The sequence below is a fragment of the Mus caroli genome, unplaced genomic scaffold, assembly GCF_978045245.1.
Source record: "Mus caroli unplaced genomic scaffold, Mus_caroli_1 scaffold_9, whole genome shotgun sequence".
In the NCBI taxonomy this organism is placed as follows: domain Eukaryota; kingdom Metazoa; phylum Chordata; class Mammalia; order Rodentia; family Muridae; genus Mus; species Mus caroli.
Window position 1 is genome coordinate 115,088,773 of NW_028227264.1, and position 24,273 is coordinate 115,113,045.

At 39.7% G+C, this 24,273-nt stretch overlaps 1 protein-coding gene across 2 annotated transcripts in view; it reads left to right on the forward strand.

Moving 5' to 3' along the window:
- Zfc3h1 (zinc finger C3H1-type containing) overlaps positions 1-13,231 on the forward strand; it is a 47,310-nt gene extending 34,079 nt beyond the window's left edge. Inside the window, exons 23-35 of one of the 2 annotated variants that reach the window (XM_021173920.3) lie at positions 850-1,038; positions 1,717-1,954; positions 3,748-3,853; positions 3,927-4,125; positions 5,144-5,238; positions 7,606-7,716; positions 7,972-8,076; positions 8,200-8,365; positions 9,437-9,537; positions 11,114-11,215; positions 11,840-11,879; positions 12,146-12,208; positions 12,339-13,231. In XM_021173920.3, coding sequence (XP_021029579.1) covers positions 850-1,038; positions 1,717-1,954; positions 3,748-3,853; positions 3,927-4,125; positions 5,144-5,238; positions 7,606-7,716; positions 7,972-8,076; positions 8,200-8,365; positions 9,437-9,537; positions 11,114-11,215; positions 11,840-11,879; positions 12,146-12,208; positions 12,339-12,476 — 1,653 coding nt within the window. In that variant the 3' untranslated portion in view covers positions 12,477-13,231. Of the gene's footprint in view, positions 1-849; positions 1,039-1,716; positions 1,955-3,747; positions 3,854-3,926; positions 4,126-5,143; positions 5,239-7,605; positions 7,717-7,971; positions 8,077-8,199; positions 8,366-9,436; positions 9,538-11,113; positions 11,216-11,839; positions 11,880-12,145 lie in introns of both variants that reach the window. The other variant, XM_085843173.1, reaches the window with a different exon arrangement.
- Positions 13,232-24,273: the final 11,042 nt, after the last annotated feature.

Genomic DNA, 24,273 nt, shown 5'->3' on the forward strand with positions numbered 1-24,273 from the left:
ATTTTATCATGATTTTCCTCAGCTTTATCTCAGATTTGTCATTTACTTACTTTCTGAAACTCAAACATTGGGGTAACACATTACCTCTTAATAAATGAGTTGATTACTTATAACTTGTCTGTTTTGAGCTGAGGTACTGAGAAGCCTGGGATAGCAAAGACTATTCAAATCCAACAGTGTCTAGAGTTGATGCTGTTGATTATTGCAGGCTTTTCATGAGAAAGGAATACTCAAAAGTTGTAGCATTTTTCCTTAAAATTGTTTGTTCTTTAGGGTGTCATATATTTCTAATACAGATGCTATTTTATTTTTTATTTCATGTATGGGTGTTTTGCCTGAGTGTATATCTGTGCACCACTTGTGTGCTTGGTGCCCTTGGATGCCAGAAACTGTGGTAAACTCTGGGACTGGATTACAGGCCATTGTGAGCTGCTGTGTGGGTGATGGGAATTCAACTCGGGACTTCTACCTGCTGAGCTATTTCTCCAGCCCGCAGATACTATTCTTTAAAGAGTTCAATTCCCAATTAACACAGATTGTGTATGATCATAAACGCAAGCTTTGTATATATCTACTATGGTCTTGTTCACCATGTATTGATTCAGAAGTGAAGTGCAATTGCTCTCAGTGATGATTGGGAGAATACAGTTTATTTTAGTTCATCCGATTTTATATATATACTGATCTGTGACAGAAGGCAGATCTGGATATTATACTGGAAAGTAGGTTTATATATTTTTATAGTTACTCTTTGCATGAATTGTACATCTGTTGAGACAATATCTTAATTGAATGAGTTTATAGTTTTTCCTATAAAGCAGATTAATGATGTGAAATTGTTTCCTTCAGTTTTTGCACCTAGAAAGCACCTTTGAAGAAAAGGATTATGTGTGTGAGAGGATGGTGGAGTTTCTGATGGGAGCGGCCAAGCGGGAACTATCAGATCTTCTGTCCTTTCAGCTTTTAGAGGCTCTTTTGTTTAGAGTTCAGCTACATATATTTACTGGGAGATGCCAAAGTGCACTTGCAGTTTTACAGGTAAACATTTTTATAGTATTTAATCTCATCTTACGGTCTCAGACATGGGTAGCACTGTTGAATAGTGAGGCTTTGGATTTGAACTCTTGTCACCTACAGGTAAGTTGTGGTGACATTTAACTTTTGTTTCCTTTTGTTGCTATGAGTTTTTATAGGGTTTGCTTGGAAAGATTGTGTTAGTCACTGTCCAGCTAAGTCTTGACCTATGATCTAAAAGGATCAGTCTGCAAAGAAAATCATCTGTATTCATGTGGGCTTGGGGACTGTGAGTTTTCACAGCCTGCCTGCCTGCCTGCCTGCCTTTCTTTCCTTGTCTTTAACTTATCAGATTTTAAGTGTTAAGGGATTTTAATACTTTTCATCTCGTCTCATTATTATATCATAAAATTTAAGATAGTAAAATCTGTGCTCAGCTCAGGATTTGTCATTGAAAAATTTGGTGACGATAGAAATTTTCACTTATAAGCCAGGTGGTGATGTGCATGTCTAATCCCAACACTAATGTCAGCACTTGGGAGCTAGAGGCTAAGGCTACATGGAGAAACTCTGTCTTGAAAAAAGTTTTTTCACTTATGTATTTAAGAATCATCGAAAACATCTTCATTCTTTAGATTTGAATCTTATTGTGGATGGGAATTACTCTTTAAAAACACTTCTAAATATTTTTGTCTTCTCTAGAATGCATTAAAATTGGCTAATGATGCAATAGTAGCTGAGTACCTTAAGACAGATGATCGGTGTCTGGCGTGGCTGGCTTACATACATCTTATTGAATTCAATAGTCTCCCTTCAAAACTCTATGATCCATCTAATGCTAATCCTTCAAGGATTGTTAACACAGAACCATTTGTAATGCCATGGCAAGCAGCTCAGGATGTCAAGACCAATCCTGACTTACTGCTAGCAGTGTTTGAAGGTAAGAGATGTTTATAAATTATAATACCAAGCATTACACGTCACAGAACCATGGTTCTGACCATCAGTTCATTTATTTATCATCATTCTTTATAAAATGGGATAACTTACGTTGTAATTGCACTTCATTAAGTATTTTTACTATTACTATATTATTTGTCATTAGATCTATGAACTGAAAATCTACACTGTGGCTTTTTTTTTGATTATGGCAAAGGATACAAGATTAATGAATTGTTATTAAATGCATGTGCATCTGAATGCACACACTTACTGATAATATAATCAGGTTAGAGGAGTTGATTGAATTATAGAACTAAGTTTGCTTGTTTATTTTATTTTGTTCTGACAGTCTTTTAAGGATATGTTTTGATTTTTTTTTTATGTAGTTAATATTTTCTCCAAAGTTAATTTTATGACTTTTATATGTTAAACATATATGTGCCATTGAACATGTAATTGAGTTTAAAACCTGTTCCTCCCTAAAATAAGTATATAATCCTGTCAGAAGATCTATGTACTTGACATAATTATGAAGTATATAAGACCATATATATATAGCGTATTAGTATGTAGTGTAAATTGTGTGCTACTGAAGTAAGAATTTGGCATTTGTAGAATTATTTGGTACAAATCCTAAACTCAAGATGGGGCGATTACTGTAGGTTTTCATGTTCAAGAAAGGTGTCTGAGAGTCGGAGCTGAGCTTTGAAGCAGGACCACAATATGTCCCAAGGGTCCCTCTCAAAGACAGAGAGCTCTGCTTGCTTCTCTGTATTTCCTAAGGGCTGGGGATGAATCTCTATAATTTACTAAGTATTTAGTAAATCCTTTTGAATATCCCAGTGAGGAAAGGGAAGAAAGGTCATTCCTGTTAGAGGAACTTAGGGAAATACAAGCTAAGGAGAGCTTGTATAGTGAATTCAAAGAAGAATTTGAGGGAGAGTCCTTATAAAAATTCTGTTAGACAATGGAAAGAATATGCTTGATTAATGGAATGATGGTAGATTTTAAGATCCTTTAAAGTGTTCTAGACTTGATTGATATAAGATATAAGATGATATAAGATATAAGAGAGTCTTTAAGGAGAAAGTGAATGGATTTTTACTTTATATAGGGAAACAAACACAGCTTCTGTGACGGGGGTATAAGAAAAGGCAGGAGGCAGGCAGGTCAGGAAGGAAGGAAGAAAGGGAGGAGGAGAAGAAAAGAGAAAAGAACTAACACAGGCCATTGAGAAGGCTCTGGATAATGAGTCCAAGCCTGAGGGTGTAGTCCATCACCAGGACCCCACGATGGGAGGAAAGACTGAATTCCTGCTGGTGTTCAGAGTGCTTGCTGTGGACTGTTTGCGGTGACATTACCATTTCAAAGAAGGTGGAAACCAACTGGAGACCAATGCTATGTTTTCAGGGGTGGGGTGGGGGGTGTGGAGGGCTAGGTTTTTGTTTTTTTTTCTTCAAGGGAAAAATCTAGGTGAGATAGATATCAAAGAAAGACTTCTTTTAAGTGATCAGAGAAAGATTTAAAGATAATTTTGTGGTTCTATTTTTGGAATGAGTTTAAGGAATTTAAGGTAATTGCAGATGCTAATTTAAGTAAAAATATGGCTTATTGTGTGGTATCTCCTATGAGATGGTTCTACTTGGAACAGGAATGTAATGTAATAATATAGAAGTGTAGGAGTGTGGTGATACCTAAAGTCAGGCTTGGTTCTTAAATGGAGACAAATGGGGTTTCTGTTGCCTTTTCAGTATAACAGAGTGAAATGATTGATTGTATGTTTTGTGGTAGATGCGGTGAAAGCTTGTACAGATGAGACCCTTACCAGTGGAGAAAGAATAGAGGTCTGCCTTCCACTTTACACAAACATGATCGCTCTACACCAACTCCTAGAGAGGTAAAGCTTAATGAACAAACAGCTCTGTTAAAATTCGTCCTCACAGAGTCTTAGCCATCTTCTTCTTCCTAAGGTATGAGGAGGCAGTGGAGCTTTGCACAAGCTTGTTGGAGTCGTGTCCCACAAACTGCCAGTTATTGGAAACCCTTGCAGCTTTGTATTTGAAAACAGATCGATATGACAAAGCCCGATGGGTTTGGCTTACTGCATTTGAAAATAACCCTCAGAATGCGGAAATTTTTTATCATCTCTGCAAATTTTTCATCTTGCAGGTAAAAAAAACAAAACAAAAAAAAAACAAAAAAACAAAACCCAAAAACCTCATGCTTCTTAAATACAGTGTGTTTTGTATTCCATCACCAGTGACTTCTCCCGATAGCATAGCCTTCTTCTTGGTCCTTCTTTCCTAGGTTAGGCTAGATTGTCCTGCTCTTCCTGCAGGGTTACCATTCCATTTCTTACAGGGCTTTATCTCTAAGAACACCTCAAGAGCACAAACCATGTTATTCATGATTACACTAAAGTATCCACGGTAGTGGCAAATGTGATAGCTGCTTAAGATGTTGGTGGGGGCTGGAGAGATGGCTCGGTGGTTAAGAGCACTGACCACTCTTACAGAGGTCCTGAGCTCAATTCCCAGCAACCACATGGTGGCTCACAACCATCTGTGATGGGATCTGATGCCCTCTTCTGGTGTGTCTGAAGACAGTGACAGTGTACTCACATACATAAAATAAATAAATGAAAATCTTAAAAAAAACTTAGTGGGTGATTTTTGAGCCTTTGATAATACTAGATACATTGTTTAATGGTTAGTTGAATTTAATCCAGAGGTGTTTCAAATTCATTTTTGTTGTGATAAAAACCCCAACAAAAAGCAAATTAGGGGAACCAAGGATTTATTTAAACTCACAGTTCTAGGTTAGTGTCCACTTATTGCAGCCCCAGGAGCATGAAGCAGCTGGTCACCCTCATGATCAAGAGCAGAAAGTCATGCCCATGCTCAGAGCATGTGTGCTTGTCAGTGCCCACTTGCTGTCCACTTACATAGGTCAGGGTGCCAGCTACAGTGGACTGTGCCTTCCATATCAAATAACAATTAGGATAGTCCCCACAGGTGAAATTCCCTCCCCAGGTGATTGTGGAACCAATCTGCACAAGAAGGGAGGATGACGTTTACTCATTGTGTTCCCATCTGACCAAGAAAAATAATCTCATCATGTCTGTTAAAAGGCTTTCAAAGGTCTCTACACGTACAGCCCTGACACGTGTTACTCCTTCGTTTCCTAGGACGGAGGTGATAAGCTCCTTCCAGTTCTGAGGCAGTTCGTTGGGTCCTTCTTTAAACCTGGCTTTGAGAAGTACAGTAATGTGGATTTATTTCGGTAAGTTGTGGAAATTTGGTCTATAGAGGAATGAGAAGGAATTTAGGTCCGTGGAAGGATAGTTTTTAATTGTTGGCTGATTACATTTCAGACTGCTTATGTAGCACTTGAATACTTACCTACTCTTGACCACTGAGTCATCTTGTCAGCCTCCTAAAAGAATTCTTATAGAAAATACTGATAAGTGAAGATAAAATCTTAGTTTCGTGATAGCAAGTCAAAGTATATGTGCAGATGATATTTTTACCTAGCTGCTACCTTCCCCCTTTCTTCTTAGTCTACCTTTTAATAAAAACATGGACTTTGTGTGTATAGGTGTTTTGCCTGCACGTCTGTCTGTGTATCATGTTGTGTGCCTGTGCCTGAGGAGGCCAGAAAGGGAGCTTTAGATGCTCTCGAGCTGGAATTACAGGTGGTTGTGGTTTGCTAATGAGACTAACATAATCCATAACCATGGACATTGGCAATTGAATCCAGTTCTTTTGGGAGAAAAGCCAGTGTTTTAAAACCTGAACTCTCTGTCCAGCTATCTCCTAGTAAGTCAGATTCAAAAAAAGGTCTAGCCACCTCAGGTTTGGTTTTGTTTGTTTGTTTGTTTTTGTAAATTTGGACCTTTACGGCTTGTCAATTAATTGTCCTAATTAGTAGTGCCTTTAAAAATTCTTAAATGTGTACATTAATATTTTAAAGATAGTTACAAGCAAAATGCCAATGAACAGACAAGAAACAGAAAAAAGTGAGAAGTTGGATCCTCTCCTACACACATTTTTTTTTCTGTCTTTAAAATTAAATTGATTTGTTTTCAAATTTTGGCAAAAGACTAATTCAAGGCAAACAAAGCCCTTGACAGGCTTGCGCTCAGGTTTCCCTGGGCATGGAGATAATTGGTTTGGCTTACAGGGGGTGATGCCAGATTTTGCCTGGTAACTAATCAGAGGCCTTTAGATCTTGATGCTTAATTGAGCAGGATTAAAACACTACCAATAAGACATTGGAACTAGATTGCCTCTAAATCACCTTATTGTTTTTTTACTGACATCTTGTTTTATTAAATTCTTTCGTGAAATAGTCATATATCACCAGGAATTAGAAGACACTGCACTTAGTTTATTAGATAACACTAAAGTTCTTGTCTGCACAAGGATTAATTTAAGAAGCCTTTAGCCATGGTGGCACCCACCTGTGGTCCAAGCACCCGAGAGACTGAGGTAGAAGGGTGTGTCCAACCTGGGCTACACTGTGAGAAGACAAAATGTCTTTTGAGTTGAATGTTAAGAGAGTACCAGTAAGTGAGGTGATTTTTGGCTCTTGTTATGTTTATGTATATACACTGTAAGTATGTATACAATTTTGAGTATATATAATAATTAGTTTATTAGTAGAAACCAGTGCTCACAATGTATTCAAGATACATTAAGGCAGAAATTATAAAGCAAAACATACTTATCTAGAAATGGATATGATCAACTCTTCATAGAATTTAGTATAAAGATGACAAGCAGTAAAAACTATTTCATTTGTTTCAAATGAATTTAGAAAGTTACCTTGTTTCCATTCACTTTGAGGAAGTTGCCCTAGAGATAATACAGTTTTATGTACATTAGATTTGAAGTCATTTCAGTTTCAGTGGCGGATTCTAAAGTCTTTAGAAATCAACTGGGTAACTCAAAGTAATGGAGCCAGCTGTGATAGTGCGGGACGCTAACCCAACTTCTCCTGTGTTTGCTGCCTTCCTGGGCTAACCCTTTAAAGCTTTTCCCGTTACAGTCCTTTTACAATCCAATGTAAGTGACTATACTAGATTGTCATTTCAAGGTTAGATGAATCTCAGGCTCTGCTATTACACATAAAGAGATTCTGATACAATGAAGGGAAAGCTGAAGGAATGAATGTTAAAGAGGCTCATTGTTCAGGTGTCTAAGAACCTTTAATACTTTCTTTTTTTTTTTTTTTCTGAAATGGGTGATATAATTCAGAGAATTTGCTGCTTTGAGAATGGCTCTTTTTCTGAAATGGTTGTAGTCAGCATTTTATTTTATCATTATGAATTAAACTTGTGTGTGCGTGTGAGTGGAGATTCAGATAACAGATTTTGTTGAAATTTCAGATGCTTTGTAATCTCATTTGGCCTTTTTATTTCTAATAAGCTTCAATTAGATGATTTGTTTCATTTGGAAATAAAATTACAAGTTTATTTGGGGAAAGTTAATTCATATTGGTATAAAAGTAAAATTTTGAGCAGGTATGATTTTTGAAAAGCTTATTCTTTTGTAGAAATATTTCAATCAGGTTGAAACTCATGATTATTAATGTCTGCATGAGTACCTAGGCATAATTTCATACATTGCTGCGATTTTCTCCTTTCAGGTATCTCTTAAATATTCCAGGACCGCTCGACATTCCAGCGTGTTTATGCAAAGGGAATTTTGATGATGATGTATTTAACAACCAAGTCCCTTATTTATGGCTGATTTACTGGTGAGACATTCCCCACTGTGGAGAAGACACTGCATGTTAAGCTTCTCTTGCACTTACAGTTGATGTGTACTGAGTTATAATGTAATAAAGAATCACTGAAGCAGATTCAAAGCCATGCTAAGCCCCGCAATTACTGAAAGACAAAAGCAAGGAGACTTTACTGTAATAATGGCTGTATGTTGAAAGTGTGTGCTGTCATTCCTTTACCTAACAAAATTAAACTGTAATCATTTATTTTTTTCATTTCTTCAACAGCCTTTGCCATCCTCTACAGTCAAGTATTAAAGAGACAGTGGAAGCGTATGAGGCGGCATTAGGGGTGGCCATGAGGTCTGATATTGTGCAGAAGATTTGGATGGAGTAAGTGTAGTTCTGCTTAAGAATGGGAGTTTTAGAATAGTCCTGTGGTGGGGATAAGGGTGATCGTCTTTTGGCGAGTTACTGGCTTAATTATTCTGAAGCACCATGTCTTTCTTTTGGCAGTTATCTTGTCTTTGCCAATAATAGAGCTGCTGGATCCAGAAACAAAGTCCAAGAATTCAGACTTTTTACTGACCTAGTAAATAGGTGCTTGGTTACGGTGCCTGCCCGGTGCCCCATCCCTTTTAGCACTGCTGATTACTGGTCCAACTATGAATTCCACAACCGGGTAAGGAGTTAAGGTTTTTGGTTTTTGTTTTGTTTTTTGTTTGTTGTAGATGTTTGTATATAACAAAGAAAATTTACCAGAGACAGCAAAGCTACTGTTTTATACTGAGAGCTTTTTCTGGGGCCACTTTCCTAACATTTACTGTCCTTGCTGTGATCAGTTCTGTACTCTTCAGAGTCCAGGAACAGGTCAGGTGCCTTGTCAGGCCCTGTAAGAGTTAACAGATCCTGGGGATGGGGGAGGGGCTATGTGAGGTCGGGGAGTGTGTGTGAGTGTGTGTGTGTGTGAGTGTGTGAGAGAGATCAGCTGTGATGTAAAGTGAATACATGAATTAATGGGAAAAAGAAAGCAACAACAAAACCAATCAACATATCCCCTGTAGCTACTCTTCTTGCTAAGATCTGTCAAGCAAATGCAGCCATAGGGCCTCACAGAACTGAAAATAAGGTGCTGCTTACATTTATAATAGTAAAGCCTGATTAATGGTGTCCTCACAAAGGGTATTATAATTAGTAAAGCAAACGGGTTTGCTCTTTTTTTTTTTTCAGTCTGATTTCAGTGAATATAAAGTAACACACAAGCTCCTGCTTACTAAAGTTCAGTGTAGCCTTAGATGTGTGCTCCCACTCGCCCTCTGTAGGATGGTTCTGCTGCTCATCAGGATAACCGATTAATGTGTCATGTGCTTCTGTGCCGTTCTCTATCCCAGGATCTCAAACCATGGACATTAAGTCATTTTCTTACGGGGATTCCATGAGCGAGATGTGGCAAGTACTGTTAGTCCTCTGACTTGCCCAGCAGTGTACAGCAAGCAAAGGTAGCCTCAGGCCTGACAACTCGGACTCCTGGCTTCCTGTCAGTGCTCTGTCCATGGCTCATCCCTAGACCGTAGTTTCTACTTTGTATTCGAAAAGTGGCTAGTATAGTTAAATCACACACGATTGAATCACACATTATGATTTATACATTTGTGTCCTAAAGACTTTTTTATTTATTTATTATTATTAAAATACATAGGTAACTGGAGTTTTCTTTTTAATTGCATTCATTTTCCCTCCGTCAACATTCCAGGTCATTTTCTTTTATTTGAGCTGTGTTCCAAAGACTCAGCACTCTAAAACCCTGGAACGGTTTTGTTCTGTTATGCCAGCAAATTCTCGACTTGCACTGAGGTAAGAAAGTTTTGGTTTTCAGCTCAGTAGTATAGGCCCTTCATATGAAATTAAATTTGAAAACTTGATAAATCTGTATGTAGTTCTGCCTTTTCCTCATGGATATATATCACTCTAATCTCAGAATTGTTAAGTGACGTTTAGTTATTCATACGAAGACAGTGTAAGAAAACCTGGCCATTTCAGAGAACTGCACGCCATTTACTACTCACATTTGCATTATAAGCAGTAAACCTACTGTGCATGCTAGAGGAAAATTAGATTTTCATGTATTAGATATTTAGCATGTATTGGGATCTCATGGGTTGGTGACATAAAATCAATATATTCTTATAAATAACAAAGTAGGCTAACTTTTTGTTATTAAAACTCAAAAAAATAGGTTTGAGAACCCTATTTAAGCACTGACCTAGGATGTACATCATTCAATTAGAGTAAGACAGTTTCTGAACACTTATTTGAGATTTAATTGCTCTATCATGGTAATCTTTTATAGAGTGCTTTAATCTGTCCATGCTTGGACATACACTGCACAGGCATTGCACACTGCACAGGCATTGCACACTGCACAGGCATTGTACACTGTAGTCATTGCACACTGTACAGGCATTGCACACTGCAGGCATTGCACACTGCACAGGCATTGCATACTGCACAGGCATTGCACACTGTGTAGTCATTTTCCCTATATTGATTACATCTTATCATAGAGCTATTTTTATAAATTACCTAATGTGTTTATCAGATATTTTCTTTTGTTTTAAAGAGTATTTTCCATGCTGTGATGCATATGAAATATATATATATATATTATACATCTGAAATATAGTACATCTGAAAAATAATTAAAAGTCTTAAGTTCTTGAGGAAATTCTATAATTAAATTTTATGACAGCTGTGTTAATTCTCAGAAGCTAGTAGTGGTGGAAATTTGAATAACGAAAATTACCTTTGATATGCATGTGAAGTAGAAAATATGATTGTATTGTTTTTCTGTTTATATCTAGTTTCTTTTATGATAAGCATTTTAAAATATAGGTAGTTTAATTGTGGGCAGGCCATCCTCCTTTGGTTTTGGTGCATTCTTCCTATGGGTATTCCTGTTAACCTCTCCCTACCAGGAGAATAAGAACCCTACACTTAGCCTTTATATTTCCATTTTAGTCCCAGAAATAGTCAGTATGTTTGCTCTAGGAAAGAAAGTGTTTTTTAAAGTTACATTGGTGTATTATAACAATCACCATTACCTTAGAAACACTTGGGGTAGAGGACCAGGGAATGCTTGCTTTTGCTTCCTACAGGAATACACGAGCTTTTGGTGTTGAAGATACCTGTAGAACAGTAGTTTAGCACATTGTGATCCCGGAACAGTTGTCATTAGAGGCATTCTATAAATATCTGCTGAATGTCCTTGTTAGGATTTAATTGGCCAGCCTTTGTACCTTGCTGTACACTCTGTTATAGAGCGCATTTGGGCACCATACACTTTGTACCTTGCTGCACATTGTGTTATAGAACGTGTTTGGGAACCATACACTTTGAGTGCTTTGTTCATTTTCCTGAATGTACTTTACAGGCTACTTCAACATGAATGGGAAGAAAGCAATGTTCAGATTCTGAAACTCCAAGCCAAGATGTTTACATATAATATCCCAACATGCCTGGCCACCTGGAAAATGTAATGCAACAATCATGTACATGTTTTATAGCTATGCTTTTATTTGTAAGGGTTGCTCCAGACAGGTAAATCTGAAATAGCATCTTATCTCCCTCCAATAGACAGACCTAGTATGGAGTTGGTTTGGGTACTTGATGTGGTTTAATACCTAGCGTGAGTAATTGCTCATTAATAGCTGCTTCTGAAATCTATAATAATAGTAGTAGTAGTAATTTTAATGAGGGAGAACATTTAGATAACAATGTTATCAAACAAATAAGTGTGTATAGCACTTTAGGACCATCTTTAAATTGTAGGGTTTTCCCTGTTATAGTCTGGTTTCTTTCTTATTTTAAAGGTCTAGTGCCAGGCCTGTTTTACTAGTTTTGAGTTTGTTTTGTTCTTTTCCCCTCCCATGAATCTTACTCGTGTTCACACACTGGTCTGCTTTATTCCTGTAAAGTTGATAAAAATTGTTGAATTTTTCTTTTCACTATAGGTTACACTCCTTGGAAGTTTAGCCTGTTACTTTCAGGAAGTTTTGTATTCAGATTCCCACAATCAGTATTCTGCCAGTGCTGGTGTTTCGTTTTCTTTGAAGATATATAAATTTTCCCCCTTTTCTATATTCCTTTTTTCCCTTAGAGCCATTGCTGCTGAGATTACTCTAAAGGGACAAAGAGAGGTAAGTGGTTTGTAATTGGATTATCAGATGGGCCACTTCTTTCTCCTTTTAGCTATTCTGCCCCTTGTGTTGGCCTCTCACTTTAAAAGGATTAGAGATAGAAAGACGTTAACCTTCCAAAAACTCTATTTGAAATCTCTAAAGCCCAAGAGAGCCATGTTTGACTTGAGTTCTAGTGTATTGTAAAGTTCTGCCTTGAAGCAGTCAGGCTTTTAAATGTTGTGCACCATGTTTCCTGATAGAGTGTGTGTCTGTCTGTCTTATAGGTCCACCGTTTATATCAGAGAGCCTTACAGAAGTTACCTCTTTGTGCATCACTATGGAAAGATGTAATGCTTTTTATCTTTTATTTTATCTTGATGTTTTCCTATAAATTTTCTGCATGTGCCATATCCATTGATGTGGTAAATGCTCAAAACCTCGCTCTCTCTTACTTCTATGCTTCCCTGTCTTTTACAGCAACTCTTGTTTGAAGCATCAGAAGGAGGTAAAACTGATAACCTGAGAAAACTAGTTTCCAAGTGCCAAGAGATTGGAGTCAGCCTAAATGAGCTCTTAAATTTAAACAGTAACAAAACAGAAAGCAAGAATCTCTGAACACTGGGTGCAGTCAGTTCTAAGCCTTTATAATAATTGCCAAAATTATTTGAATGATTCTTCAAGATTAGGCTGATCCCTGGCTAAGGTCTGTGTAAGGCAGACAAGCATTATTGATCATATCAAGTTTCCTACAATATCCTATCCGTAAAACCGGAAGCAATGAACATGAATGACACTCTTGGAATGGATAAATGAACTTCCTGTTTGGCCTGCTTCTGGGCCCTGCCAGATTCTCTAACATCATGTACGTAAGTATAGCTCCTCAAAGCGACTGACGTTTATTTTAATTTTACTTTGTTTTTGGTTTCATTTTTTACTTTCCCTACCTTTATGTTGTGCTATCCTGGTCCACTTGACACTCTCTGATGCCTGAGAGATTCTTGTTTGGGATTTAGTTTCCAGGGCCGTGTTTACAGTAAAATAGCAGGCAGTCCCTTTTAGTTCCTCCTCTTTAAGTCTCTGAGATTCTTCATTTCAGGGTTTTAAACGTAAGCAGTCCATCTTAAGGAAAGTGTAACTGCCGCGGCCACAAGTCTGCTAGTTGCACTTGAATGTTCTAGCAGGGTTGTTGACTGCCCTTTCTACGTTCTGGACTCCTTGCTGAGACTGTTTAACTTGAAGATTAAAGAAACTATTGCAAATGCCAGTGCATCAGAACCTAAGAGTGGTCAAATATTATGTGCAATTTTTTTTGTAAAGAAATTTTAATTTATAATAAAGTTTAACAGTTTAAAGAACAGTTAATAGTGGAACTGTTTTGTATTCAAGTACTACTTTGAAGTATTAAGTGGTTGTCGCACAAAATATTTTTAATACAAGTTTTTAATAATGGTCCTATCTTTGTTCACTTCTCGGGTGGGTAAGGGTTGAAGTAGGAGCTAGGGATTCTTCCCATGATACCCCTGCTTTCTTCTGCAACTCTTTCCCCATTCAAAACAACAACAAAAACAAATGACTTGAATTGGTGAACATAGGCCTTCTCTTTTGAGGACAGTGAACAGATAGGTTTACACTACCACTAAGCACTGTGTTCTCAAAAACAGGGTCAACGTCACCGAGTTGTAGTTTGAGTTTCTACCTAGAAACATGCTGGCTTCTGTTACATATGCCATGGAAAGAGAACTTGCTTGCTTTTTTTTTTTATTTTTTAAATGGAGTTATTTGTGCCTTGCTAGGATAGTTATGACTGAACAGTGCAGTAAATGTGGCCTCACATCCAGCTTTATGCGGCCTGACTGAGGAGCAGAGCAGCAGCTCCAACACACCAGGCACATTGGTACGTCCTTATGTTTGTGCAGTGTCTACTCACCAGAAAACTGTAGTTTGAAGACTGTGTGCCTACAAGGTGACGCATAATTTGCTAGTTTATACTGTCTGGCTATGTCAAGAATGGAACTCATTTGTCTAGTGTCCTTCATTTAACCAAAAATCAAAATAGTGGCTTTGGATTTTTTCTATAACCAAGGAAATGTTGTTAGAAGATACAAATCCCAGAGGGCTATCCTTCCATTGTGTGTATTTAAGTGTTTACTACTGAGAGGATTGCCTGTTGTGATTATTTGAAAATTATGCTTACGTGCTTACACTTAAATTATTTCAGGATACTCAGCAGTTAATTTGCAGGCTGAGTGAAGCTAATAACCTAAGTGTGGTCCCCAGAGCCCATGTAACAGTGGAAGGAGAGAACACAGGCTGTCTTCTGCTTTACACACATGCAGTAGTGGGCAGTTTTTCCCATCGGTTTCTCCATAGTTTCACACTTGTAATAGTAATTGAAATGTTGCAGCTTTTTAGAAGTCAAGTTTTAAGCTTTAAATTCTTTTCCTTAGGTTTAATTCTGTGTGTATGAGTGTTTTGTCCCCTATATGTGGGCACATATGTGCATACATAAACATAAATGTTTGTGTGCAGTGTACATGCAGTGCCCTCAAAGGGTGTTAGATGTGGAACTAGAGATACGGTTATGAAATGCCAAGTGGGTACCAGAAATCAAACTGACAGGGAGAGCTCTTAATTGCTGATCCATCTCTCCAGCCCCCATATTTTTTTTTTTGATTTTTATTTTGTGTTAGTGGTTTCATCCACAATAGCTATTTTCCACACACCACTTGTCTGTGTCATTTGGTTTTGTGGAGAGCTCTACCCATTGAGTTCATGAAACTCTGGATGCCATCCACAGAGGCTGCACACAGATGCACATTGTAACAACCTCAGGGTTTACAGTTCAGATGCCATATAGGAATGGCTGCTTTTTTCTTGATGAGTTGTCAGATTGCTGAACCATAAAGGTATCTAATAATTGACTCTTCTTCCCTCGTTTTAAATCACTGTTAGCCCAGGCTGGCCTGGAACTCTCTCTCTAATCAAGCTAGCCTCACACTTGTGTCAGTTCTTCCACTGCTACCTCTCACACCTGTGCTGTGATCACAGGGGTGCGTTCTCTGTCCCTACTGAGGATGGCTTATGTTGGCCTTTCTCCTGTCATTCACACTCTCTTTAGCATTTACATAAAAACAGCAAACACTTTAGAAATAAGGCTCCTGATCTTAAGTACTAAGTTTCCTTTCTTTTATAAAGTGCTCTCAACAATAGTGTAATGAAATTTTGGGTTAAAATTGGAATGGCTAACATGCTCTATGATAAAGTCTTTAAAATAAAAGAGGGGTGGGGTGAGGGAAGAGTATCAGTGAGAAGGCAGCCTCCTGCATCCTCTTTCTTGTTTGGAGAAAGACACAAAAGGCATTTTATGCTGTAGGGTTTTATCTATGATAAAGGAAACGAAGGAGTAGATTACACTGAATTTTTATGTGTTTTTCCTCATTTTAGAGAATAGCCTAATATTTGTATTTGTCTTTTAACGGAAAGTGGACCTTGTAACGTTTTTCTCACTGGACTATCTAGGGCGGTTGCTTTCAATGAAAGGGCATATAAACCACATCATAAAGTAAGCAGGACTCTCCAGGTGCAACATCTAAGAGTTAGAGGCGCTCTGCAGACAAGCAGAAGGTGATTGAGACTGACAGCAATTACAGAGGGGCTTTATTGGAGATTGCAGTTCAAATATTGATTTAGGGCCATGAAAGGGTAGGTGCATGGAGGTGAGATCCAAAGCAGGGCCACTTTTCTTTACGTCTACTTTTATACTTTTGTGTTAACTGTATGAAGGAGAAAATGGGAAGATACAGTGTTAGTCACCTTTAATATTTGAGAATTATGCTTTCAAATAACCTTATTCTCTTTCTGTTCTCCTCTTTCACCAGCTCTCTTTCTACCCTCCCACATGCCACCCACTTGTCCACTCTGAAAGCATCCTTCATTTCTGCATTTCACCATGGGGACGGGGCAGTGAGCAGTCATCTTGGGCGTGCTGCCCATCCCTTCTGTCCATCATTCACACACACACACACACACACACACACACACACACACACCACAGTAATGGCTAGTGCTTCTGTTCTGCTGTCGACAAGAAATGTGAAGAGACTTTTAAGTGCTTGTTTTTCATGGGCATTAGAATAGATCTCCATGGTCCTCACAAGAAGGATGCTGTAAGACCTTTTTCAGCATTTTCTCAAAACAGAATTGGAATTGGGCATATTATCTTTACAGAATCTGTTTATGTTCTGCGTTAAGAGATGAATAAAAGGGCTCCCATACATTCCAACCAAAACAGAAAACAGTATGCTAAGGCAACACCCTCACAGCAGCTCTGAACTTGATTTGGAAAAGGCCCTCTGGGTTTAGTCAGTATTACATCTCGTGGAGGATGACTAATGAAAACTGCTGTTACTAGGCCAGTAAAGCCTGTGTTGTGAAAGGGTTTGCATGTCTCTGGAATCATAAACATAAAAAACCAAACCAAACCAACCTGCCATCCAAATAGTGCTGTGCTGCTCTCAGGAGGCCGAGGCAGGAGGATTGTATGTTGCAGACCATCCGGGGTACATTGTAAGACCTGTCTCAAAGAGAAGTAACATCCAAAGCAGCTTCCTTTGTTTAAATTAATTTTCCACTTGTTAAACATGACGAATAAGACGGGGAATAATGCTAGGAAGGGCCTCCTGGCGTGCCTTCTGCCTAGAAACTGCACACGAACTGGACTAGAACCTCGGTAGGGCGAGTGTGACTGGGACCAGCTCTCCTACTTGCTCTCCTCCCCCAGCCCCTCGTGTGTTGTGTAATGCAAAGCAGAAGATGCTGGCTCTGTAATTTCTTAGTACATAAAACACGCAAAGCCCGATTTCCATCCCCTGAAAGCCAAGCATTTATTTCCATTGAGTCTTAGGAGTGATCATTCTTTATCTATGTGGAAGAACTGCCCAGACCTGTCTTCATTACTTTTAAATGATTTTCTTGTTCATAGGACATTTTAGCTCAGTAGCAGAAATACCTGCAGTCAATTGGAAGTTAAATCAAGAGATAAAGTGATTCTGTTCAACAAAATGTGCCTTATGGTTTCGCCCACAGAATGGGTTCTGGACTGTGTGAGGCCAGTGTGGCTGCAGTGAGTGCTGGGGTGGGGGTGGGGGGGCTCCAAAGACAAAATGTACTAAACAGAACGTGTGGAATCTGTGAGTTGGTTGTATTTAAAAAAAAAAGTAATAAAGGCCATCCAAAATATATAAAAATATACCTCAAGGACCATCCTCTAATGAGTTAAGTAAAAAGCCTAATCCAAATATAAAAATTTTCACAGTCATCTTTAAAGAGTCGTCTATACTTCATTTTCCCTTCTAAGTTGGTAATTGGAAAACGTCAAGGCTGATTATCAGGTCAGCTGAACAAAGGTGGCTCTCCATTGCTTGGTCCATTAAACAAGCTGAGTCATGTCCATAGTCTTACCTTGTGAAGATGAAGGCCACAGCTTGGAGTTGCTGAGTGATGGATTACTGTCAGTCTGTTTACATTAGTGGAGATAATCAGGGCATCTGCTGTTAATGCCAAACACACTCAACTTGGCAAATCATATAGCCACATTTAAGATTTAAGACACTGCCTGGGGAGGGAGTTGGCACTGTATGCTGGCTTAGATGGAGATCCAGAGAAAGCTTCAGGGAACTGAAGGTGTGGAAGCAGTGGAGAAGCTCCTGTCTAGGGGAAGCTCAGTGTTAGAGCTGCTGTCAGTCAGCGCTGCAGTGACAACCCACTCCAGTGCTGCTTGTTTCTTTATCACACTCCTGTCTTATAAAGTGTGAAAAAGTGTCACATTAGGGTGGTCAACATCCATATAATGGACGTTATCTTTAAAACACATCTAAACCACAAATAGTATTTTGAATGAGCGGCAACACTATAACTGTTTGTTTCCCATGAGCATAGTTTCCGTTACTCTCACCCAAACATTGCTCAGGTGTGATTTAGTTGCTCTGAGAAATATATCAGAGACCTTGGGGTGTGAGGTACAGCTCAGTGTAGAACACTTGCCCAGCTTACTTGAAACCCTGGGTTTTATCTCGGCATTGCAAAACTGCAGCTAGGAACCTGCCTGTGCGTGCCATGGTTTCTACTGTGCAAACATCTATTAGTGATGCTTTTTTTTCTCCCCCACTTATTTATTCATTCATTCACTGCACTGCACATCCCAATCTCTGTTCTCCCCGCCCCCCCCCGCCCCCCAGTCCCTTACACAGCTCCCAGCTCCTTATGTGGTCTCCCAACTGGAGCAGGGGCTGTCCCTAAAGCTGTTGACCTGAAATTTCATCTAAATGCCCATTGTGATGACTAGACTGGTTTTGTGGTATAATAAAGGATTAAGACCTCTCAATTCAATAATGATTTAAGGGTAGCCAATCAAAGCATTTTACACTTTTTATTGGCTTTGCCTATGAAAGGCTTGGCAGAATTGACCAATTTAAGCTTATCATAAAATGACCTCATTGGGCAAGAAGCTTATATATAGTTTGTATTGAAGGCACACTTAGGAAAAATATCCCCCTCCCTACAAATTATGACTTCGGCTGTGTCAAACTGGCCTGAAACTGTTCCCAGTGAACTCCTAAATATGGTTGGTATTGTCTTGCACATGGGTCAGTGGCAAAAAAGCTTCATAATGCCAGAGAGCTGGAGGGGTCTGCTGCTGCTCTCCTTGTTCCATCCTGTGTGAACTCTATTCCCAACGAGTTATCAGATATGGTTGCCATGTTCTTATACATGGGTACACAGCCAAAGGCTGAAGTGGGGAATGAAATTAAACCTTGTGATCCATTCAAGCACCATGAGGCACTACTAGTCCCAACCAAGCTGGGACCTACCTTCCAGTTCCAGCGAGCACTTGACAAAGGTGGGTCTGCTAAACTGCACATCACTGGGAAATTTTGGTCCTGATGATTCTAAACTGCTTCCCCCCGCCATCCTATTCTTTTCATTTGACTTAGCAGATTAGAAATCCTGGGAAAGTACAACAAATCCTATTTTAAGAACGCTTCCCAGAAGTTCGACACCACTTCCACTTTTTTTCCTGTTACTCAGAAAAAATAAACACTTGACCACTTCTGTGGGGAGCTGCAGCCCCCCCCCCCCAAAGGTGCTATGAAGACCACAAAAATGAAAGTAGGAAGAGTACAATGTTGGAGTCCCTACCTCTGACATACCATACCACTGTTACCATGTCACCCTTGAGTAAACAGTCTGCAGGGTGACACAAGTGATACTAGCTCTAACAACAGTGAATCACTTAGAACTCTTCTGTTGACAATTTCCTATAATTCTTTAACTTGAAACAACAAAGGTGAAAAGAACACTTGTGGGTTTACCCTGTTCCATGTGCTAACATTTAAATTCTCACAACCCATTTCAATACTGTAATCCCCATTTTACAGCTTGCAAATTGAGTAACAAATTAAATAATCCAAATCACAAAGATAGCACACGAGGAACCTAAGAAAATGGCTTTGAATACGCTCCTTTGCATATAGTCTCTCCTGTGAACTTGGTCCACTGAGAAGTAGTCCTGAGACCCTTGAAGAAGTTGAGAAAGATTTTCTTCTTAGCAAGCTAGTGGGCAGTCTAGAATTCTAGTGGCTGCCCCAATACAACTGTGTTAGAGCCTTCTGGGAGAAGAGGAATTGAGAGGTGACACAATTAATGGTGACACTTGAGTTCTCAACCTGAAACACCTTCCTCGTTTTTCTTTGTTCTTTTCACACTGCATCCCTTTTATTGAGTTTTTGTGATTCAGTATGTCTTCTGGAAACACAGTGGATTAACTTCATTTTGATAAACAGTTGTGGGACAGCCTGAAGAAAGTAACAGACTGACTGAGGACAGAAAATGGAATGTGTTCTCACAGCTACACAAAGTGTTTGAAGTAAAAACTACATTGAACTTGGGAACTATGTAAGGGTGGGAAACAGGAGTACTTATTTAGATGTATGAGAGGCCAGGGCTAGAAAGGTACGAACAAAGCTTTCATATCGCTCAAGTTCTCTTTAGCTGTCCTTGGATGCCAAGCCTGACTGTGTGACCTTAAGAGATGTGGGGTGGAATTGCTTAAAACTCCAATAGAGGAAGGAAGCCCTAAAGACCAAGCAGACAGTGAATTAAGATTTAGTTTGCTGGGCTGGGCATGGTGGTACAGTTTAAATCCCAGCATGGAGGTAGGCATATCTCTGGAATTTGAGGCCAGTTGGTCTACATGGAGAGAGAGTTCCAGGCCAGCTACATAGTGAGAACCCATCTCAAACAATTATTTGTTTTTAGTTTGTCAAGAAGACATTCTAATAAAGGCTTGAAAACAAAATGGTGATGAATGAGGTAACCCAATGAAGAGATGAAAACAGGACCTTTCTGTTGTCTGAATGGGATGTGTTAAGATTAGAACACAGCTCATCCGTGGTTGTACCTACAACATCCCCATGATAGGAATAGAGAGGACTTGTGGATGATAGAGCAGGTAAAAGACTCTTGCTACCAAGCCTGGATACCTAAATTCAATCCTTGGGACCCACATGGTGGAAGGAAAGAATGACTCTTGAAAGGGTGGCATTCTCATGCCTGCACTACAAGTGAATAAAAATGATAACTGAACTGTAGCACTCAACATGGTTTTGTTTTTTTGTTTTTGTTTTTGTTTTTTTTTTAAATGTATGTAAGTACACTGTAGCTGTCTTCAGACACACCAGAAGAGGGCATCAGATCCCATTACAGGTGGTTATGAGCCACTATGCAGTTGTTGGGAATTGAACTCAGGACTTCTGGAAAAGCAGTCAGTGCTCTTTACCGCTGAGCCATCTCTCCAGCCCCTCCACTCACATAGGTTTCTTTTAGGCCAATTCTCCCATTAGCAACTGCTCAGCCTCTATGGATTCAAGTGACTGAGAATACTTTTAGAAAATGCATCAAGCTGGGCATAGTACTATGCGCTGTAGCCCCCTCAAACAGTGATCTTGAAACCAAACCACTAAATAGTGTTCATTTTCAGGAAAGTTCAGCTACCCCCTGGAGTGTAGTAAATTACTCCCCAAATTAGGAGCTTAAAGCAACAAACATCACAGACACGAGGGTCAGTCATCCTGGAGTGTCTTATCTGGGTGGTAATGTCGAGGTTCTCATGAAGTTGGCTGGGGCTTGTAGTCTGTTCTACAAAGATTCATTTCCTTCCCAGCTTGCTTATGTAGATGTTCAGAGGCTCCAGTCTCTCTTTCTGTGGGCTCAATGGCTTAATGAGGAGGTAGCTGATCCCTCAGAGGGAGTGGCCTGAAAACTTAGCACAGATGCTTCATCTTGTAAAACCTAAGTGGAGAAACGCCCATTATTGCTTTTTTCTTTACTCAAGGTGACCATCTTTCTTTACCTAGTCTCTGTTGTCCTAAGGATGATAGCCCCGTTTCTCGTTAGCCCCTAGGTCTTGAGCATGGTAGGCTGCAAATGGCTCTCAAAGGTAAGTCTGTGTCAGAATCACCTACCCAGGACAGTAAAACACAGATTTGCTGAATGCTACTTCTTCAATGTCAGATTCTTAAGACTAGAGTGAGGCCTGACAGCCAACGCCCAGGGGCTGCTCTTTGAAAAGTGTTGGAGTAAGTGTTTACAGAAACGTGGCTAGGGCTCGTCATCACTATTTCCCAGGCAAGTGATCTTTGGCAAGGTTGACCCCTCTTTCTTCTTTGCCTCCAAAACAAACTTGATAATGAGGTCTATCTTGCAGGCTGTGTCCTAATGAAATGAGGCATCATACATAAAGCAGCTAACACATGAGATCAAGCTCACATAATAACTATTATGATGGGCTGCCTGTCCTAGACAAACATGCCGGAGGTATATTCAATTAGACAACTACTCAGGATAGAAGGCCGTTCTTCATTCTCTACACTTCTCATCGCATAGATCTGCGTTTGGGTCTTGATCCAGGCTTCTCCAGAATGATCCATTTGGACACTGGGATAGACCTTTGGCTTATATGGGTTAAAACACTTCCTCCCTTGAACATTTAAACTAATGCTTTACATTTATGTGTGTATATTTAAGTATGCGTGCATTTGTATGGAACCCAGACAATTGTGTGTTATCCTCAGAAACACGATTTCCAGGCATCAGACAGTACACACAGAATAACCAACCCATCCAGGGCCCAGGACTTTAAGAAAGTTTGTAAAGCTTTTGGCATTTTGTTTATCTGTGATGGGTTCTCACTGAGAAGATCAAGCTACCCTCTAATTCAAAGCAATCCTCCTGCCTCAGCCTCCTCAATGCTGAGCTTACAGATGAGAACAATTATACTCCTTTCTGCTTTTATTTCTTTTTTTTCTTTTTCTTTCTTTCTTTTTTTTTTGCCATGTTACTACTTCGTTTTTCTCAGCATGATAACGTTTAGTCTCCTTCCCCAAACGTCAACAGGTGCAGTTTTGCTTCCTGTGTGGTAGTGACAGTCAATATTCAATTCGAACTCTTCTGCTTCTACTCTCGTCCCATCAAGATCCTAGTGAGGGAACTCACAGGAGTTAAGTTCCGTGATTTGAAATTTTAGGAGAACAAACCTAATAGCTCTGATTTAAATCAAGTACACAGGAGACTTGACACGGTCTGTGATCAGAAAGTGTTTGCAAACTATGGGGACATGGACTAGTTCCCATAGCTTTCCCATAGCTTTACTACTTTTTACAGTTTCTAAAAGTCCTGGGCCCTGGATGTGTTGGTTATTCTGTGTGTACTGTCTGATGCCTGGAAATTGTGTTCCTGGGAATAACACACAATTGTTTGGGTTCCACACAAATGCACGCACACACACTTAAATATACACAGTGCTTCCAACCTGTCTCCCTTAGTGAGGAGAAAAAAAAATTGTCTTGGAGCAGTGGTTCTCTACCTGAGGGTCAGAGGACTCTGTCACAGGGTTACCTAAGAGCACCCAAACCCATAAATATTGACATGACAATTCCTAATGGTAGCAAAGTTACAGTTATGAAGTAGCAATGAAAATAATTTTATGCTTGGGGGATCCCAACAACATGAGGAACTGTGTCTAAGGGTTGCAGCATTAGGAAGGCTGAGAGCCACTGGTTTAGAGGGTTTGGCCTGATAAAGCAATATCATTGATAGGGAACGGGGATGGAGGTTACGGGGGGAAAATGTCCTTTCCACAGTTCTGGGAGCTGGAAGTTTAAAAAACAATTTCAGATCAAAGATTTGATGTCTAGGGAAGGCCTGTGTTGGGGAGAGAGAGATAAGTAGATCCCTGGGACTTGCTGGTCAGTCAGCCATGCCTGCATGATAAATTCAAGACTAGTGGAAGAAAAAAAAAATGGCCCTTGTGCACTCAAGCCTGATGAATGAGTTCCATGCAAGAATACTCATGGTGACAGAGAGATGTGACCTTCTCAACGTGTCCTCTCATCTCCACGTGGCAATACATAAATGAATGATATAATTTTTTTTAAAGAGTGGACAGCACACACACACACCCCATAGAGACGAGGGAGAAGGTAGAGGGGACCAGTTAGATCGTTCTGTGGGTAAAAGTGACTACCACACAAGCCTGATAATCTGTGTGTGCTTCTCAGAACCCACATAAAGGAGCCAGACACAGGGCACGAGTATGTAGTCTCAGCATTGCAAAGGCAAGAAGGAGGAGAGTTCAGAGGCTCTCAGGAAAGCTAGCCTAGAGTGTATCGTGCAGCTCAAATACGAGACAGCTTGTCTCAACAAGGTGGCCAGGGAGATGTTATGGAGAAAGGTGGTTTTAGACCTTATATGGGTGTGCTGGAGTATGCACGTATGCACACACACAAATTAAAAACTTAAAAAGTGGGAAGAAGGGGGCAGAAAGGCGAGAGACAAGGACACTAGGCAGCTGCAGAGGAAATACTTTGTAGCCTCTTGGCTTTGCTCCGTTACCTTTGTTGCTGCTGTTTCTATGATTTTGAGCTATGGCTCTGGTGACTGACCCTCTTTTCTGCTCTTCTCACCACTGGAGAGAGCCAGCAACAAAAAGAACAGCCTCTAACCCTGCGATTTCCTGCAGTAAGGGAGTTATTACTTTCATCAGGAGTTTGAGGGAAAAGATCAGATGGAGTCAAAGACTGGGAAATCACATGACAGGCCTTGATTCCTGATACCTGTAGTGAAAGTCTACATCTTTCTTCTCCGCTCACACTGGGTACACTGACTTCCCACTGCTTAGGACCAAGAACTGTGTTCTCCAGTTACAGGACGTGGGTTTGATGACTGGATGTTCTGGGTGATCTCGTATGGGTTATGTGAACAAGGGCCATAGCTCCTTGTTCTCTAGATGGATAATTCTCTACAATGCTCTCTGGGTGCTGATAAATATTGCTCATGTTTCAGTCCTAGATCCTCA